Source organism: Portunus trituberculatus, chromosome 21 (assembly GCF_017591435.1).
Source record: "Portunus trituberculatus isolate SZX2019 chromosome 21, ASM1759143v1, whole genome shotgun sequence".
Lineage (NCBI taxonomy): Eukaryota > Metazoa > Arthropoda > Malacostraca > Decapoda > Portunidae > Portunus > Portunus trituberculatus.
Genome location: NC_059275.1, coordinates 2,897,339 through 2,916,886, shown reverse-complemented (window position 1 = coordinate 2,916,886; position 19,548 = coordinate 2,897,339). Strand labels below are relative to the sequence as shown.

The 19,548-nt window shown below is 38.9% G+C and overlaps 1 protein-coding gene and 1 long non-coding RNA gene across 2 annotated transcripts in view; one reads left to right on the top strand and one right to left on the bottom strand.

The window, feature by feature from the left end:
* The first annotated feature begins 620 nt into the window (after positions 1–620).
* LOC123506933 (exocyst complex component 8-like) overlaps positions 621–19,548 on the top strand; it is a 22,751-nt gene continuing 3,823 nt past the window's right edge. The window contains exons 1-12 of the mRNA XM_045259357.1: positions 621–735; positions 3,278–3,433; positions 4,040–4,126; positions 5,198–5,325; positions 7,233–7,375; positions 10,594–10,747; positions 12,106–12,247; positions 13,058–13,262; positions 13,982–14,126; positions 17,878–18,058; positions 18,155–18,285; positions 19,520–19,548. The exon at positions 19,520–19,548 is cut by the window's right edge and continues 197 nt beyond it. Coding sequence (XP_045115292.1) covers positions 681–735; positions 3,278–3,433; positions 4,040–4,126; positions 5,198–5,325; positions 7,233–7,375; positions 10,594–10,747; positions 12,106–12,247; positions 13,058–13,262; positions 13,982–14,126; positions 17,878–18,058; positions 18,155–18,285; positions 19,520–19,548 — 1,556 coding nt within the window. The 5' untranslated portion in view covers positions 621–680. The remainder of the gene's footprint in view (positions 736–3,277; positions 3,434–4,039; positions 4,127–5,197; positions 5,326–7,232; positions 7,376–10,593; positions 10,748–12,105; positions 12,248–13,057; positions 13,263–13,981; positions 14,127–17,877; positions 18,059–18,154; positions 18,286–19,519) is intronic.
* LOC123506934 overlaps positions 19,392–19,548 on the bottom strand; it is an 18,360-nt gene continuing 18,203 nt past the window's right edge. The window contains exon 8 of the long non-coding RNA XR_006675552.1: positions 19,392–19,548. This exon is cut by the window's right edge and continues 79 nt beyond it. This is a non-coding gene — a long non-coding RNA (uncharacterized LOC123506934).

The following is a 19,548-nucleotide window of genomic DNA, read 5'->3' as shown; positions in this document are numbered from 1 at the left end:
CACAACACATGACCTGCACAACATCAACACCAACACCACCACCACCACCACCAATAACATTCACAGCCCTCACAGGACACCCTTCCTATACATCTCCGCCTATAGTGGCAGGAAACACTGTATGCATGGCCTCTCTCCTGCCAGCCTCGCGCGTCGCTGTCAGGAAACATCAGGAAAGCTACGAAGGATTACACACTCCCTGTATCTAATGTTTGCTTTTTTCTGTCGTTTCAGGTTAAGAAATATTTGTATACTAGTCTCTCTCTCTCTCTCTCTCTCTCTCTCTCTCTCTCTCTCTCACACAAAAAGTTTTGTAATGGATCAAGCTAACTTGCTGGGTATATCTTAGTGAATTTCGAATATAACACCTCTACCTACATGAAGGTAATATTATGCACTTTATTATCAATCTTATCATTTTCTATTGTTATATAGACAGGAAATCACTTAATGAACCTCGTTCCGCTCAATACGGATTTGCGTCTCACCGTACCGTCTCCTTACGAACGGAATGGGGAGGTAGCAAATCATAATACTACAACGTAATGGTGTGTTCTTTTGTTTTTATTAAGTTTATAATTTCATATACTTGAATTTTACATAGAATCCACCACAAGCAGTACGGGTCGAGGAGCCTCCCTGGCCGTGTCCTCGCGAATGTGACGTCATAGTAAACAAACATGGCAGACCTGCTGGTGAAGAAACTGACAGCCGAGGATTACAACGCCGAGAAGTGTGAGTACAGCGACCCGGTGGTGGTGTGGGCGTGGGTACAGACGTGTGGGCGGTGGGGAAGGGCGTGGGCGTGTGGATGGGAGACCAGAGGGTGTGTAGGGCGAAGGAAGAGGCGGTGATTAGATGAGGGTTCCGCCCACTTTACAGGGCCGTGAGTGAGGCAAGCACCTATTTACTTACTTACCTTGGCTGCTGCTAGGAATTGGATGTACAGCTTCGTGTCAGGCCTGCGTCAGGAACAGGCACGAAACGCACGTATGTTGAAGTGTCGGTGAGCGTACCATACACGTAGAGAAATGGGTACATATTTTGGCACTGTCCCCGAGAAACCGTCCCGCGTGCTCGCTTCGATTCCCGGCTCCCACTTCGCAGCTCCTCCACCCAGCTGATTTGACGTCAAATATATATGAAGCTACGCTATTGGTCAGAGAGAGAAAATATGAAAACCGAATAAGGAGAGAATATGAAAAGTCGAATAAGGAGAGAGAGAGAGAGAAATATGAAAACGAATAAGGAGAAGGAGAGAGAGAGAAATATGGTAATGAATAAGGCAGCGTCTCTCAACCTTTTTACCCTTGTGTAACCCTTAAAATACATGACGTCTCAAGGAACCCCTGCGTAAAAAAACAAAATGACATACCATATATTTCTCATTTTATGTGACGTCAAATCAGCTTGGTGGAGGAGCTGCGAAGGGGGAGCCAGGAATGGAGGCGAGCGTGAGGGACGGTTTCTCGGGGACAGTGCCCAATTTTTACTGTCGTGGTTGTCTCAAGTTGGGAGACGAACAGTTTTCTTTTCTTGGTAGATATTTTTGGTGTGTGTGTTTTTAATTAATCTGCCAACCATGTTAATTGTCGCTGCTCCCTGAGCAAGGAAACAAGATAATACCGTGAAGTGAAAGTGCATGTGTGGAGTGTTGCTGTAATGACACTAGTGTGTGGCAAAATTTGACTTTTAAATTATTTTTACTTATAATAAAAATTTGTGTATAGTGGCACAATATGATTTCAGGTATTACTGGACAAAGCTGTCAGTCTCACTGTATGAAAAAGAAGTGCATTGCTGGAATGTGGACATTTTTCTCAGGCACTTTTCTTCTTTACACTTTCCCTTGCAAATTACTCATTTGGTGTTAATACTAATAAATAAGTTTTGCACAGAACATGAATATCCCTGCATTAACCCCTCCAGTACCATGAGATATTTCCATATTCATTCTGCATCAGAATCTCATGCTGGGTATTAAAATAGTGAAGACTGTAGCCATTAATCTTTTGACTTCCATAGAGCCTTCCTAATGTCAATGAAATTGTCTAACCATACCCAAAATTATGATAAAAATGTGTCCCAGTATTGACAAAGTTAAGTTAGGTTAGTTGGTCAAGTTTAGTCAGAATGCATCTATGTTTTTTCGTAGGTAGAATACACAAATCTCTGCATTTAGAAAAATGTCCTAAATCTAGGGATTTTTTTCTTAAAGGGAGGGAATTTCCCTTAAGGATTTCCAATCGTCATGAGAGCTCATTTCATGGTAAGTTATCCATAGAGCTCTTCCTTTCAATCATGCACTGCTACTCATTAGACCACCAATGACAACTTTTCACAGTAGGTTCAGTTTCATTTTTAATTTGATTGAGTGACAAATCCTCCTGATTTTCCATGGGCTCCCGAACTTGTTTTGGTGGATTGGGGTGGTGCAGATTTATTATCTGAAAAAACTGGAATGGGATGTTTATTAATGCTTTCCCTGTTTTAGTAAATTTGTAAAATTACACCATGATCCCCATGTCCACTAACAAGCTTGGAGACATCTGGGAGTGCAGGGTTTTTGGATGGGAGGTAAACTAGTGAAATATGATGATATGCGTATATAGCCAAAAATCATAAACATGGCTAGAGAATTTTTGTTAGATATCTATATAAAAATCTCTGGATATGCATATCATTTGTAGATAAAACTTTTAACAAATTTTGTCTTCCATATCTAGAAATCTTAGGTGGGTGTATGCAGCCACAACAACCTCCTCAGGGATACTAATCTGACATGGCCTACCACCTAACACAGAAGCCCCCTCAGGGATACTAACCTAATCTAATCTAACCTAACGAAACTCATACCAGCCTAACTTAACTTAAATATTATATTCCTATTGTTTTTATCTGTTCCCTTCAATATTGGGGACATGGTGGGAAAGTGGGTTTTTGGATTGAGAAAGCTCAATAGGGCAAGATTTCACCTCTTAAACCCAAAAAGTAAGTAGAGAAGTACTGTTGCTATATAGAGCTGACATAGACTCATCCAGAAACACTGCTTTTTCATCATGACTATATTCAAAGCCCACAGAGATGATTAAGCAGGTCCTCAAGAATGTTTCTCCTGTCAGTAATGTAGAAATCTTTTAAAAACATTGTTCAAAACCCATGTCGTTTTAGTTGGAGCCTTTGAGATGTAGTGGGAATGCAGTCAGAAGTGTTTTGGTATTTGGTTCTTGGGGAGTACAGCTTTGTGTGCATAATAAGAGTGTTGGTGCCTCCACAGATGTGCTGCACCTCAGTCAGAACAGTGTGGGGGACCATGAGTTGCGGGAGCAGCGAAAGACTATCCAACACCTGGCTGAGGAGACCAATGCACAGCTCAAGCGGAATGTCTACATGAACTATATGCAGTTCATCGACACTGCCAAGGAAATATCATGTATGTCTATGTCCAATCTGTGTTTGTTAGATATGAGTTTTTTGTTTTTTTTTCTTTTTTTCTTATCCTGTAAGAGTGGCTTTCACTAAGAGTTAAAAAAAAAAAAAAACTGAAAAAAGAGCCCACTGAGGTGCCTTTTGCAGAAAAAAATTCAAGTGTTGTCCAAAATTGGAGAATGAGTGTCTTGAAACCTCCATCTTGAAGGAATTTACTGCCTGCATCAGTGGAGGCTTTTTGAGGGAATGGTGAAGGTGAATAGTTTGTGATGCTATGTGTGTTATTTGGTATTTTGCTGCAAGACTCATTTTTCTGGCCTGGACATGAATGAAATGAAGTAAAAAGTAAAGAAGGGCTTTAATTTGGAGAAATGGCAATAGACCTACTAGGGCTTGAATACTGTGTTAATACATTTTTTCATGATACACAATTAATTCGGATTTGTGAGAAATGTAGGTCAAATTGTTATTAAACTTTCATTTGACCAGAAAGAAAATTTATTAAATGTGTGAGTTGTTAGGCTTTTCAAACATTTTCATAATTTGTAGTGATGGTCTAATTTAACAAGGATTCTATGTATATGTTGAACACAATATACTTCACCACCAGACCTGGAGAGTGAGATGTACCAGCTGTCTCATCTCATCACAGAGCAGAAGTCACTCCTCACCTCACTCCTGGAACTCTCCATCACCGGTAAGTCTCCAGCGCCAATCACACCCATCAAACCAAAACAGATTACATGCCTGTACATGGTCAAGTGTTATGCTTGTTTGTTGATTGTTCTAATATTTTTGTGTCCCCTCAGCTGATTCCATATATTTTATAGTTGTTATATGATCTTTTTCTTAACACTTATTCAGGGTGAAGTTACATGATTTTACCAAGTGTCACAGATGCTGTCTTAAGATCAATGAGCTGTTGGCTGTGTCTAGTAAAGTTTTCAGTCTAAAAGTACCTGATCTTATACAATTTTTGTTTAAATTGGTCTCATTTATTGTGTTCTGAGAAGCCACTGAGATTTTAAAGATTGACATTACATAGTCAGTTGTAAGAATTGACTTTACCTACAATGATGGTGATACGTAAAGCAGTGAGAATATATTGTGACTGTAGTGCAAGTGGAGAAAAATTCACTTCATTATCTGTTCATCTATATATAAGATGAACAATTCCCCATACTATAGGATGAACCAGACAGAACACCACACACTCACACCTTTGTTTGTACAGACACTGGTGATACAGTGATTAGCATGCTTGGTTCACGGCTGAGAGGTCTTGGGTTCAATTACCTGGCCAGATCAGGAGTCTTTATGTGGAGTCCTTTGATGTGTAGTCCTTGTTCATCTAGTAGTGATTAGATACCTTGTGTATAAGTTGTGAGGTGTGATCCACTGCTTAGCGGAGAGAAACAAACTCCTGACAAAATACACAGGGTGGCCTGGTCTTCCACATTGTTGGTGCATTGTGGCAGCTAAAGTATCATACTGTAGTCACTTAGGATTATTATGTAGAATTTTAGCTGGCAAGGCTGCTTTGCACTTGAAATAAATAGCAAATTATTATTACCATTATTTACATCAATTGCTTACACTCTTTACTGGAAGAAACCGTGCAGGAGACTCCTAATGTTGTCTTCCTTTAGCTATCTATGCATGTACAGTCAACAATCCTACGCAAAGAACACAAGTTAAGAATGGCAGGACTTTCTGGAGATGAAATGTATTAGAGGGACAAATAGGTGATCACAGTTTGTCCCTGCAGGGGAGCGAGGGCCCGGCAGTGCAGCACAGGAAATGATTGAAGTCAATCCACAAGAGTTGAAACGGATGCAGAATCGTGAAAACAGGAAGAAGTTGACTGGATTACTAGAGAAAATTGAAGGTTGCTCAGTAAGTAATCATTCTTCATGAGGGAGTTGTCACTTGTCCTGCAATGTGAATGTTTAGTGTTTAGATGTATATTTTTACTTAGACAGGAAATTGGTACTATCACTTCTATTTTACAAGCAAATTAGATTAGTCAAACCCCTAATTTTTCATATTATACTTTATACTGTCATTATTGTGATGATGAAAGCAAGTGGTTATAATAAAACTAGAACTCTTCATGAATATTAGGTGTGGGAGAAATATGTGTAGGAAGGTTTAGAACTAACTACTATGTTATTTTTGCATGTTGGGAAGATGTCTAAACCTAAGGCCATCCTGAAATAGAGATGAAGTTTGATGTCTGTTTCATTTGTGTTATTATGAGTGTCCATGATATTCTGTCTTCACATGCACAGTGGTGTTAGTTGTGTGAGGTGTGGTGGTGTTGAAGATACAAGGAATGATTGTGGAGACTTTGTAAAGTAAGTTTATGATTTTTCTTTTTTATTTTGTGCTCTTTCACAAAAAAGCCAAAGGTATTTTCTCTGAGTTATGTTGTATATTTGTTTGTACTTACGCTAGTGTGTTTAGTAATAATGCGATCAATGTAGAGCTTTGATGAGAACCACTGTAACAATATTTGCAGCATCATGAATATAACTGCAGTAACATGCAAGTTTATCATCCTTTGTATTAAAGCATTTCACTCTTTTATAGTTTTCGTATTTATTTACGTATTTATGTTTTATGAGTTGATTGCATTCGTTGCTCAAGTCTTCATGCAGTAGTCTTGTTCTCTAATTCAATAAGCTAGTTTGCTTTGTTTGTCTATCTGCAGATACATAACATTATTTTATGAATTTTTTGTGTCTAAATATATCATGAATGATTTTTTCAAGACGTGCCATTCTCAGAATCCAAAACATTTATGCAAATTAATTATAACTGCAGATTCCCTCTCTCTATTTTGGTTCTTTTCAAAGATTATGCTGGCATATGAATCGTGTCCTTATTATAAGATGTCACTATATTTTATCTTTTGAATTGTCTTATTACATGCTGGTGTAGCCTGTGTTAATCTGCACAACTGTGGGAAGATAGCTGTAGTTGTCTATTTCACTTTAATCTTGCTACTCAGGTAACTGGAGCTGGTTATTATTGGCTTTTTTTCAAGGTGAAGAGAAGGCAGTTGAAAGGATGAGTTCCCCAGCACATGAAAATGCTCACCAGAACCACAGCAGGATATACATACTACATACTTTTAACAAGGTTGTCCTCCCCAAAAAACAGGGCTATCCAAAACAATGCACACAACTTTCAGACTAAAACACATTCACACCACTGCTTTAATACCTTGACTCCTGAAGGAGGGAAGATACTCATGCCCTCACTTTCTGAAAATCAGTCCAATGAACAGGATGTGTATAGATTCAAATAAACATTTCTGAAAGTTTACAGAATAAATCAGTTGTCATAGTGAGTGAGATTTTGAGTTTCTACTTTTACATGTGTTCTTGTATTTCTGTAAGAGACAGAAAGAGACTCCTATCTCCCATTTCTTTGATATGATTAAGCAATTGAAAAAATCTTGCACAATAATAGAGTTGTCACAGTAATCAAAATTTTGACTTTTTTTTTGTCTTGCCAGTGTTCTTGTGTAAGAGGGAGAAAGACAACCACTTTTCATCTCCCTCTCCTCACCCAAGTTGCTTTTCATCTTCCTAAACTCATCTGAACCATCTTCACACCACCCTCTTCTCACCCAAGCCACCTTCCCAGAGCATTTCAGAAAGATTACACAGAAAATAGTTGCCACAATGATTGAGGCTTTGAGTTTTTGCATTTGATGGTGTTCTTGTGTAAGAGAAGGAGAGAGAGAAAGAGACACCTTCCACCTCCCTCTTCTCACCTGATCTGCCTTCCTGCAGCACGTGATGGAGGTGGAGGACCGCTGCCTGGTGTTTGATGGTGATCTGGTGGAGCTCAAGCAGGATGACTACACAGCCAAGCAGCGGATTCATGCCTACCTCCTCAATGACTCCCTCATGATTGCCTCATGGCTCAGCCACAGGTACTACATCTGTGTGTGTGTGTGTGTGTGTGTGTGTGTGTGTGTGTGTGTGTGTGTGTGTGTGTGTGTGTTTACCTAGATGTAACATACAAGAAAAGAGCTATCTATACTTGTGCTGTCCTGTCTCCATTTCTATGATAATCCAACATTAACATTTCTTTGAACTTATGAATTGTTCTTGCTTCACTGACTCTCTTTATTTAGACCATCCCACACCTCTACACATCTTTGTAGAAAGCTGAGCTTCTTGATATTTTCTTCTGCAGGTATCCTTTCTTAATTTCATTCCATGTCCTCTTGTATCACTGGTGTCCCAAATTAGTAAGTCTTTTTTATTTAGTTTTTCCAGTCCTTTAATCACTCTGTACACTGTTCTTATATCTCTTCATTCCCTCCTCTGTTCTAATGTGGGAAGACCCAGTATTTGTAGCCTTTCTTCACATGACAATTCACTTAAACTCAGAGGAAGCTTTGTTGCTTGTATATTCTGATTTAGGGTGTATTAGAATCATTATCAGTTTGTTTATCATATCTTCATGTATATAAGTGAATGCCACCTTTATATTCTTCAAAAGATCATAGGTATTTTCCATAATGCTATTCATGTGCTCTTCTAGTGACATATTATCCATATTGGTAACTTCTACATCTTTTTCTTCAGTCTTCCTCTTAATTTCTTCATTTCCCATTGAGTTAATTCCCTTCAGCTTTCTTTTCCTCCTTCCAAATTCTAATACACTGCACTTTTTTTGTATTGAATTCCATTTCCCATGTGTATGACCTTTCCATTATTTTGTCTAAGTCTCGTAACGCCTTACGATCTTTTCTCTTCGCCCTACTCATTAATTTAACATCATTTGCAAAATAAATTGATGTAATTGTATATTTTCTGATATATCGTTCACATAAACTGCAAACATTATTGGTGCTAATACCAATCCCTGAGGAACTCCGCTTAGGACTCTTTTCCAGGACGATTTTTTGTCTCTTGTAATTGTTCTCGTTTCTCTATCTTTCAAAAATTTTCTGTCCATTTCAGAAGCCTTCCCTTTAACCCTTCATTTTGTTCAAGTTTCCATAATAACCTTTCATAACAGGCCTTGTTCAATGCCTTCTTTAAATCCAAGTAGATGCATTGCACCTAACCATCCCTTTCTTGCACTACGTCTATTACTCTTGAGTAGAAGTTTACTAAGTTTGTAACACAGTCTTCCTCTTCTGAAACCATATTGTATACTTGTCAGTGTACCTTTCTCTTCCAGGTATTTCATCCATCTATTTTTTATTATTCTTTTGCATATTTTTTCTGTGACCCTGGTCAGTGACTGTGGTCTATAGTTCAGTAGGTCTTTGCTTCCTTGTTTAAATGTTGGCACAATATCAGTGCTTTACCAGTCAACTATGCATTTGTGTGTGCTTATTCACATAGTTGTGTGCCATGGGAAAAGATCTATGCTCTTTGATACCCAGCTTAGCCTTGAATCCGTGTAGTCTTCCTGCATTTACTATCTCCTTATCTAGACTGTTCCATTCATTAATACTTTTTGACATCTCTTCTACAAACACTTTGCTTCAGCCTCTTTCTATGTCATTTCCATCTCTTTTATATTATATCTGCCACTCTTGAATAAGAACTCAGCAAATTTGTAACACTTGGCCTTCCCATTCTAAGTTCAAATTCTGTTCTAAGCTCAATTTCTTGCTTGATCATCACTTTATTTTCTTCTGGGTGTTGCATCTATTTATCTTTTACTGATCTTTCACATATCTTATTTACCACACATTTTACAGACACTGGTCTATAATTCAGTTGCTCTTTTTTTTGTCTCCGCTCTTAGAAATTAGAACTATGTTTGTTTGGTTCGATTGAGGCAGGACTACTTTCATTTAAAGAGCTTTCAATGATATGTGAATCATCAACATCAACTGCTGATTACATCCTTTCAGTATCCATCTTGACACTCATTAAGTCCAGGGGTCTCTCTATCACTTAGTCCCTTCAACTGTTTCTACACATCTCCTTCAGTCACTTGAATCTCCCAGGTCTGTTTCTTTTCTTGTCTCACTGTGCTATAAATTCCTTCTCTTTTCTGAACACTGCTTGAAAACTCTTCATCATCTCTCTTATTTTAGCCAGAATCTCACACATTTGATCACTGATCTTCAATTTATTTATTCCTTCTCTGTTTTTATTGTGGTTATCACATGTCTGAAGAATAGTTTTGGCTCCTCCTTACATTTATCCTTAGCATCCTTCTCATAACTTTCCCTTTCTTTTCTAATAACACTTACATATTCTTTCCTTGCAGTTGAGTAGTTTTGCTTCAGCTCTTGCGTACTTCTCTTTTCCATATATTCCATGCTTTCTTCCTCTCCTTCCTAGTTACTTTGTATTTTCTGTCATACCAGTCTTCATTATATCTTTTCCTTGCATTTAATTTTAGTACATAACTTCTCACCTCCTCCTCATGTATATTTATGAGTGTTTTCTGCCAATTTCCTCATGTATATTAATGAGTGTTTTCTACTGATTTACCACTGATATCACCTAAAACCCTAAATTCAGACTGAAATTTGGGGATTGTCATATCTGGAAGTCATCTCATCCAGTAAATGAAAATGAAAGATGCTGAATACACTCAATAAAAAAAAATAGTGAATACTGTTTACACAAACCAGTAATTTGGGTGCTTGTTTCAAGGTGCAGACCATTTTGTTTATTTTACTCTTGATGCAGATGACTTTATAGTTGAAGCAGACTAACTTGGTACTCATAGCGTTGGCTGTTCCTGTCTCACATTCGTGTAATGTTCACAGTCAACAGGCATACAAACATCTCTGTCTCATTCAAACTGTCATCCTTTGCCTTGATTATGCAAAATTATAAGTTGTTATATACAACTGCATGGTTTCATAATGGCTTTCGATTTGATAATGGAACAAAGACACTGTATATCTTCTGGTACACTTGGCAATGTGTATAGGCCATGCGGCGCTGCCGTTCAAGTATCCTTGACATATGAATCCCCCAGGCCGCGCCCTGCTGGTCATGGTCAGGTCAGGTCACTCCGGGATTGAGGTGGCAACAGCGTGGAGAGGTGCACCCAACACCCGAGTACCAAGTTAGTCTGGCTCCACTATAGTTTCTTCATCATGCTTAAATGACAATAAATGACACTGAATGTACACAAACCAGTAACTTAACTGCTCATTTTCAGACGTGGGCCTGTGCGCTACGAGTTTGAAGTGCTGTACCCACTGGATCAAGTGCTACCCGTAAACATTAAGGACCGCGGCAACACCAAGAATGCCTTCAAGGTGCTCATCTTCCCTGACACTCGTGTCTTCATGGCTCCCACTGCCAAGTCCAAGGTGATGACCAGGAACTTATGTTGTATTGTCTCTTTTGGCTTCCAGGGATTGACTGGTGTTTTGACCTTTCTATAATTGCTACTCTGAGTTTTTTTCTTGTTCTACAGCCACCTCTAATTATTACACTGGCTAGATATTGCAAGATCATTTTTTTTTTTTTTCTTCTCTCTATTCCCTTCTTTCTTGTTGATATTATTTGACACATTTTTTACTAACTGCTAACCTGTCTGAGACATTTCTTTATGCTGCCACATCCAAATTTTGCTCTTGCTAGAAATTGCAAAATGTATTCCTATTTCTTTCTTATAGATTCCCTTTAAGGCTCCATACATTGCTTGTGCTGTGAATTGTTGCATGTTGCAGTGTCAGTTAACTAATTTCTTTCAACATATCCATAATCAATACTTGTGAAATATATATGGTGGTATTATTATCGGTAGGTTTGTTGTTAAAGCTACATATCTTTTTTCATACGAGTCCAAAAGTTTTGATATTGTGCTTTGTTGTCTGTGTGTATATAGTAGTAAGCAACTTTGTGTTATTGATTGAGCCTCATCCAGAGCCTTCTGTAAGACTTTCCCATCCTTCAACCAAACCTTGAATCATTATTATTATTATTTGTTTTTTTGTTATTATTTATTTATTTTTTTAGCCTATTCTCAATCACCACGATGAGAACCAGAGATGTACACAATGTCATTAGTTCAATGCTAGTTTAAGGTAATGGTTATATAGGTTATGTCATCACTGTATTGCAGTGGTTCCCAGACTTTTCCTGGGCAAGTACCACTTGGGGTCTGTACATTCTCCATGTACCATCTGGTTCCAGAAAAGATCAATTCCAGCTAATATCAATTTATTCACAAGTAGAACAGACAAATGAACTAACAACAAGGAACATGACTCAGTTTAATGCGAGGAATGCATCGGATTCTTCACCAGGTGATTGATGCCAAGTTATCTTGTGTAGGACACTAATAATTTTTCTGAAAATTAATGAATTTAACTGAACTTAAAACTGAATATGACCCCAAAATTGCTCATGTACTACCTGGAATGCTTTCATGTACCACTAGTAATACATACACCAAAGATTGGGAACCACTGCTGTATTGTCTTGAGAGAGCAGAGGAACAGCCAGATTCATGTCAAGGATGCCAGGCCAGGAAAGATTTAACATTGCTTCCAAATTTGAAGAAGTTGACCCTGGTTTGAATACTCAATCCTTATAATGAAGCCAGTGTTTAAATGTAACAAATGATTTAGAGGTATGAACCCTTCTCATCACAACCACTATTACTATCACAACTGGTTGTCACTAATGTTCTATCCCTGACATGTGCCTGTCTGGTGTGCAGCAAGACTGGCTTGACGAGATAGAGCGCACCAAGGCCAATAAGGTGACGGTGGACAAGCAGAATGTGGAACGAGCACAGCAGCAGCAACAGAGGGAACGACAAGTCTCCCTTAGCAAGGAGGACTCACTGGAGAGCACCAACCGTATGTATCCTTCATTGGCTGCGTGGCAGAATGGGATGGTGCAATGTACCCTGGCTGACCTTCTCTGGCTGAGAGGCAGCACTGGAGGGGTGCAGTGCAGTGTGGGAGTGTGGTTTAATGTGGACTGTATGTTGCTGTGCTGCTGTTCTGGGATGTTTTCTAAGTGTTGTCTATCATGATGGTTCTTCTTTTAAACTCTTTTGAGGACATGTTTTAACTTACTATCACTCTAAATTTGAGTTTTTCTGTGTGTAGATATGTCATCATTTGTCACTTAGTAATGAATCATTAATCTGCAGAATTTTGCATAACATGTTTCCCAATTTGTATTGCTCTTGTCCTTGCAGCATCATCAAATCTCCCAGTCTCCTTTCCATCTTTAAGTCTTTAAATATTATAGGCAATCTAACAAAGATGATGTAAGCAAAATTCTCCAGATCAGTAATCAGATGTAACAAAAAATAATGGGTTCAGCTCGAAAAGTTAGAGTTGAAAAAGAGATAGGAAAAAAACGCTTCTCATAGAGTGGTAGATGAATAAAAGAGATAGGAAAAAAACACTTCTCATAGAGTGGTAGATGAATGTATTAGATTCAGCAATACGGTTGTTAGTGCTAAGTCATTAGGGAGCTTTAAAAGAGGATTGGACAAATATATAAATGGAGAGGATAAGTGGAAATAGGTAGATATATTTCATACAGAGATTGCCATGTGTAAGACTGAGGGTTTCTTGCAGCTTCTCTCACTTTCTTGTGTTTTCATGTTATCTCCATGTCATTGAATCTATAGACATAACAAATAATCTTTACAGCATTTGGGGAGGATGACGACAGCCTTAACCCATTCATGGAGGCCCAGCCGCCCTCCCTGGGACTGCCTGAGTGGGTCCTGGAGCTGCCGGAGGACCTGGACGAGGCCATTGCACAGCGTGATTTTGAGAAGGCCGTGAAGTTGGTGGACAGCGGGAGGGAGTATTTTGACTCCTCTCCCAAGATCCCTGCCTACAGTGAGATGAGGTGAGGCATGAGTATAGTAACCTGAAATGTTTTCATGTGTGGCAGAGGAACAACCTCACCAATTAGCAAGAATACTGCTATTGTATTCCCTCTTTATCATGATAGATGATTATCACAAATCTACTTATGTATTCCATGACTTTCACATTCACGGTCCCATAAATTTTGGCATTTAGTTTAAATTGCAATCGCAAATCTGCTTTCACGAACAGCTACATAATATTTGTAAACACAAACTAGAAACAAAATTATATTATCAATAGTTCTTGAATCCCTTTTCACTCTATTTTTGATGCATTGATCTAGGCATTCAAAGTTTCAAAGAGCTAAAGTATAAAAATGTTTCATGACCAGTATTGACTATACATAGATACTGTTACTTCAGATATGGACAATCATTTAACAGGTAACAAAGCAATATGTACTTTACATTTAAATAAAGACAGCACTGTACTATACATTACAAATAAAGGTAATTGTTCTTAGCTGCTGTGAATATGATGAACAATGGGGAGTGAGGACTTGTGGGTAGATGAGAGGATGCATATGATCGTAAATGACCTCTGAATGTAGCAGGTTTTCATCTTTAGTGATTCATTCTTTCCCAACATGTATTTTTTGTATCAACGGTTTGCAGTAAATGTACATAATTTAATCTTTAAAATGCTCTACCACCTGCAGCAGTAATCAACTTGTATGTGTTTTGTGGCCACCACCAGGCGTGCCTTAGAGAGTCGAGTCAAGAGTCTGGTGGAGGTGCTTCAAGCTGAGCTGCGAGTCACTCCAGACAGGAGCCTTCAGGGAGGCCCCAGAGCAGCTCGGAGAGCCACCACTCTCTTGGTCAAACTCAACAAGTCCAGTCAGGTTAGATAATCATTCCATAAAGGAGACAAGAGACTTATATTTCTATTTTGGATTATCATTTTGACATCTCTTTTCCCCACTTGGTGAGACCCCTTCATTGTTAGAAAAATTAAATAAATGGCTGCAAGGATAAAGCAATGCTCATTATGATAGTCAAACACTAGGAGGTGATTAGATAGTAAGAGTGTAGGAGTTTAACCCACTACAAGGGGTTAGTAGCTGTGCAAGTGGTCACAGGCTAATCAGAGGCTCAGCATTACTGTAAACAGGTGGTGACACAACATAACCACCAGGACCAGGAGTGCTAACACAAAGACTTACTGGTGTTTTACATTAATTATTTCAACCTAACCCCTTGATACAATTGGGCACAAGTTGACGGTACTTCACAGAAAATCTCAAAATTTAAACACTGTACATTACTGGGTGCAGTACCACACAGCACCCTCTCAATACACACACACCACCATAAACGTAACCAATCCTACCTACAGAGTGACACCCAACTTGGTGCACCTCCCAACCACCAACTGAGGGTTTACCCAATGTGGATCAAATTGATCTATGTAGGCAGTAAATCCTCTATCCTAATTCTATTCTAGACTGTAGGCACGGTAATGGTACAAACCTCTCCACATTTCTTCCTCTCTGTGCAACAAACCATACGTTAGCCTATTTCAGCCACTTCACCAGGGTTTTACAGTCACATTGGGAGGGGGCAGTAGACACCTGCTGAAAAGACAATTACTCCCAGTGAGTTCTAAAAGCACTGGTTCAGGTGTGCTGTGAACTTGTCACTTGTGGTCTCACTGAGCATTTTAATTTGTGCCTCACAACACAAGAGGGCAGTCACAGTCTACCCTCTAAGGACAACTGTCTTCCTTCTTGCAACACTACATGCATCTAGCTACATATACATTCTTGATGTAATATTTGAAAAAGGAGTCCCCTTCCGCCTTCATTTATATTTAATTCGTTTAGAGACTGGCACTTTAGAGGGCCTTTTTTTTTTTTTTTTTTTTATCAATTATTTTTTTGGTCCTTGGCCTGTTTTTCTTTTTATGGGAAAAAAAATAATGTGCATAGATGGTTTTAAAGGATGATAGCTGGTGAGAGGACAAAGTCCGGCTTGTTAGAACACTGGTAAGATAAGTATAGCTTATGGCTGTCTCTTCTGCAATGGCAGATGTGCTTAGGTAAGTTCCCTGCCTCCTCAATCTGTTACTAATGACAACATTTGCTCATGAATATAATTTATTTGTGTTTTGTAAGTACAGGTAACTCTCGATTTACACGATAGATGCGTTCCAAGTGTATTTCAAAATTCGCATAAAACAAACTTGTAATTCTCATAAGAAACAATAGATAATGGGGGGGATTCGGGATGTGGTCCAAATTGTGTATAAGCAAACTGATTGCGCAAATTTGATTAATTATGATATTTTTTCGGTTGCGTATTAACAAAATCGCGTAAATTAAACACGCCTAAATCGAGTTACCTGTATGGTAAAAGAGACAACATGAGATTTTGGCATTGTGATCAAGAATCTGGGTGCATTGCAAGTTTAGAGCAGTTATCAAGGAAGTAAAAGAGCATTCCCACAATTCATCAGCAGCAACCATAGAAAGGACTAAAGTGTACACAGCTTTGATAAGTCATGCCAAAGATACTGTTGTAAAGCCCAGTGCAGTTATAAGTGATGTATTAACAAATGTATCTCAGGCCACACTTGGATCATTGCCAGATGATTCTGCTATGAGGAAAACAATTAAATGCACAAGGAAAGCCATAAGTGCTTCCCCTCTGAATCCTGTAGATCTTCAAGAGTTAGAGTTGCCGCACCAGTACAAAATTTACATTCCAGAAGAAGGAAGAGAAGCAAATTACCTGATCAGCGATGGTGGCCCAGGATTACACAGAATTTTGCTTTCTGGAAGACAAAGTTGGCTGCAGCATTTGCATTCATCTTATACTTGGTATGCCAATGGAGCTTTTAAAATTGCACCAAGATTATTTTTGCAAGTTTACATTTCTTGCAAAGAAATTCAATGGAGTTATTCCAACTATATATGGTCTTTTGCCAAACAAGCAGTGATCAACTTAAGCAAAGATGTTTGAAATGCTCAAAGATATCATGCTTACACTAAACCCACATCTATTATTTGTAACTTTGAGCAAGCAGCCTTCACAGCTATGAAAGTAACATTTCCAGAAGTTGAAATAAAAGTATGTTTTTTCCACTTATCACAAAATATGCACAAAAAGATGGCTTTCATGGATTATACTTCTATGTACAACAACGATGTCAGCTTTGGGCTAAAAGCAAAAATGATATTAACTTTAGTATTTGTTCCTCTTCTACATATTGATACTTATAATGACACTTTCTCTGTGGACATAATCTGAGCAACTTGCAGAATTACTGAATTGGTTCAAAGATAACTAAAATAACAAAATTTGCATGGATCCAGTAGAAGACCTCTCTTCACCCCTGAAAATGTGGAATCTTTACGAGAGAATGTTGTATGAGGAAGGCCAGACAAATAACCATGCTGAAGCAGCAAAAAGAAGACTGCAAACAGAGCTGGGAATGGAACACCCCACAATGTGGAGATTCATTATGGGGCTGCAGAAGGCACTAAGATATTTATATATATTTTTCAAGCAGTTAATTGGAGGCCATCTCCCTGTCTCTAAATTGAAGAAGTATATGAAGGTAGATGCTGGAATTTTGGAGATTGTTCCTTTTTCACAACAATCTTTTGCTGAATATTTGAGAGGAACTGCATATAATTTTCAGTAGTTTTCTAAATAAAAATTGATCCTTAATAAATTTTTTTATTAATTTTAAAAAGTTTGGTTTTGGAATGATTATTAATAAAATAACTTTTATCTGCTTTTGAAAAAGTCGATGAAAAAGTTTTGTAGTTGCACGCCATTAAGTAGTCCTGGTGGCGAGTTGTAGCATTTGATTATATTGCCAATTAGTTGTCTTGGCATTGAGTCGGCAGTGTTGAGTTGGCGGCATTGAGTTGTCCTGCACCCATAAACAACGTGGGAATAACTGAAGCCAGCCATCCAGATATGGCAAGAGCCAGCCAGAAGTGAGACTCCCCGGGCAAAAAAGCCTGCCCTCCATGCCACGAGGTGTGCTGGAGGCAGGCCATAACCAGCATAGTTATTTTCATCTTAACAACCTTACGTTACTATAATACCTTACCTTTTTTTTTAGATGGGAAAAGATTTTTCTGATGCCAACTCTGCTCAAGACTATGTATATTAACTTTTGTTACTCAAAGTGAGCATTAAAAAAGGTGACCTTATAGCTGTATTGATGACATGTATTTTGTGAAATGTTCAGTGTTTTGTTGGATGGCACTAGATTAGATACCAATTATACAGTTGTAAGGATTTCTCAAAGCCTCTAGAGTTATCTAATAATATATACTTTGTGTGGGTTCTGTACACTGCATGACTACCTGTCTCCTAGATTGAAGAGTTGGTGCTATGTATGAGTCTTCTCCATTTGTTTCAGTCCCTTTCTCTTCTGCCATGACACTCATCCTTTGCAATTTAACTGTAATTCCATCCTTCAGTCTCACTCTCTCTCTTCCCCTCCATCTTTCTCTCAACTGGCATTCTGAAGATTTCTTGGTCTTTTCTTATTACATTAATACTCAACAGATTTAATTGTAAATTTTGAACACCTTATTTTCCTGATATGGCTGCTGACTTGAGACTCCTTGGCAGGCTTGTGAGTTGTTCTTGGGCCACCGGGGAGCCATCCTGAAGGCGGGGCTGAAGCGTCTCAGGCTTGAAGGCAAGACTGTGCTTTATGTGCGACAGTTGTGCTCAATTTTCTTCCACAACCTCCTGGAGACTGCCAGAGAGTTCACCAAGGCCTTCTTTTCCAACCCCAGTTGCACCTCAGGTAATGCACGCGCGCACGCACACGCACACACACGAATACATATGATGGTAAGAGTTATGACGGTGATAACAACAGAGCCTCTTTTTCCTTGGGCAGCTTTTGTGGTGTGGGCACATGGGGAAGTGAACAACTTTGCCTCCATGTTTTCCCGTCATGTGTTCACCACTCAGTCTGCTCTCACCACTGTGGCAGAATGTGTCCGTCGTGCTGATCGCCACTGTCAGCAGGTAAGTCATGAAGTCATTGTAGTGGTATTAATATTAACTCAACTTTTTTTTCTTTAGCTAAGTTCATAAGTATAAAGACAACACATTAACAGCCAGGTGTCAACATCAGAGGTAACAGGTTGAGTGGATACTCACACATGTATGCGCACACCAACACACTCACAGCCAGTGCAGTGATGCATGCTGAATACTGTAACATAACAAAGCTGTGTTGTATAATGAAGTGTATGAAAATAACCAAATTTTGTCTTGCTGTTAATATTTTCTTTTTTGTTATCTCAGGTTAGGGATTGGCACTATATACATACAGTACATGTCTTCTACAGATGTTTCTGTCCCTTGCATCTTTCTCTGAGTCATGTCCTTTTGCAGTTTTATTGCATTGCCACACCTCCCTCCATCTTTTTGCCTTCCCTTGCTCTTATACTACCTTTGATGTTACATGCTAAAATTCACTACTGGAGTGATGGGGGTGAACCTTAGCACATAACATCAGTCTCCTTGGATGTTACATTTTATTATGATTGTTTCCTATCTGATATTGCCTCACAAGGCATTGGTGAAGAGCATCTTTTCTTTTAGCAAAACTGCAAGGACACATTTGTCATTTAGCCCACTATTTAGGAGTTAATGGTGTAGTGGTAGGAGATGATGAGTATGAAGATGGTGCATTGTACTCTAAAATAACAGTGTGTACCACCTTGAAGTAGGAAAAATAGAGCAACAATGACTGAATTTTTAGATTTTAAACAAAAAATATTTAGATTTTTATTTATGTAGAAAAGTGAGTGCAGGTTACACACACACACACACACACCGCGTAGTGTAGTGGTTAGCACGCTCGACTCACAATCGAGAGGCCCGGGTTCGAGTCCTGGAGCGGCGAGGCAAATGGGCAAGCCTCTTAATGTGTGGCCCCTGTTCACCTAGCAGTAAATAGGTACGGGATGTAACTCGAGGGGTTGTGGCCTCGCTTTCCTGGTGTGTGTTGTGTGTGATGTGGTCTCAGTCCTACCCGAAGATCGGTCTATGAGCTCTGAGCTCGCTCCGTAATGGGGAAGACTGGCTTGGTGACCAGCAGGTGGCCGAGGTGAATTACACACACACACACACTTGGATTTTCATTATTCAGCTTATACCAGATCAGAGTTTTCTCAGTAGTAATACTAAACACCCACTTTATTTCCATCTCATGTCCTCACACACTCTTGATAACACCATGGTACTATTGCAGTTGGCTGACATAGGGCTGGACCTCACCTT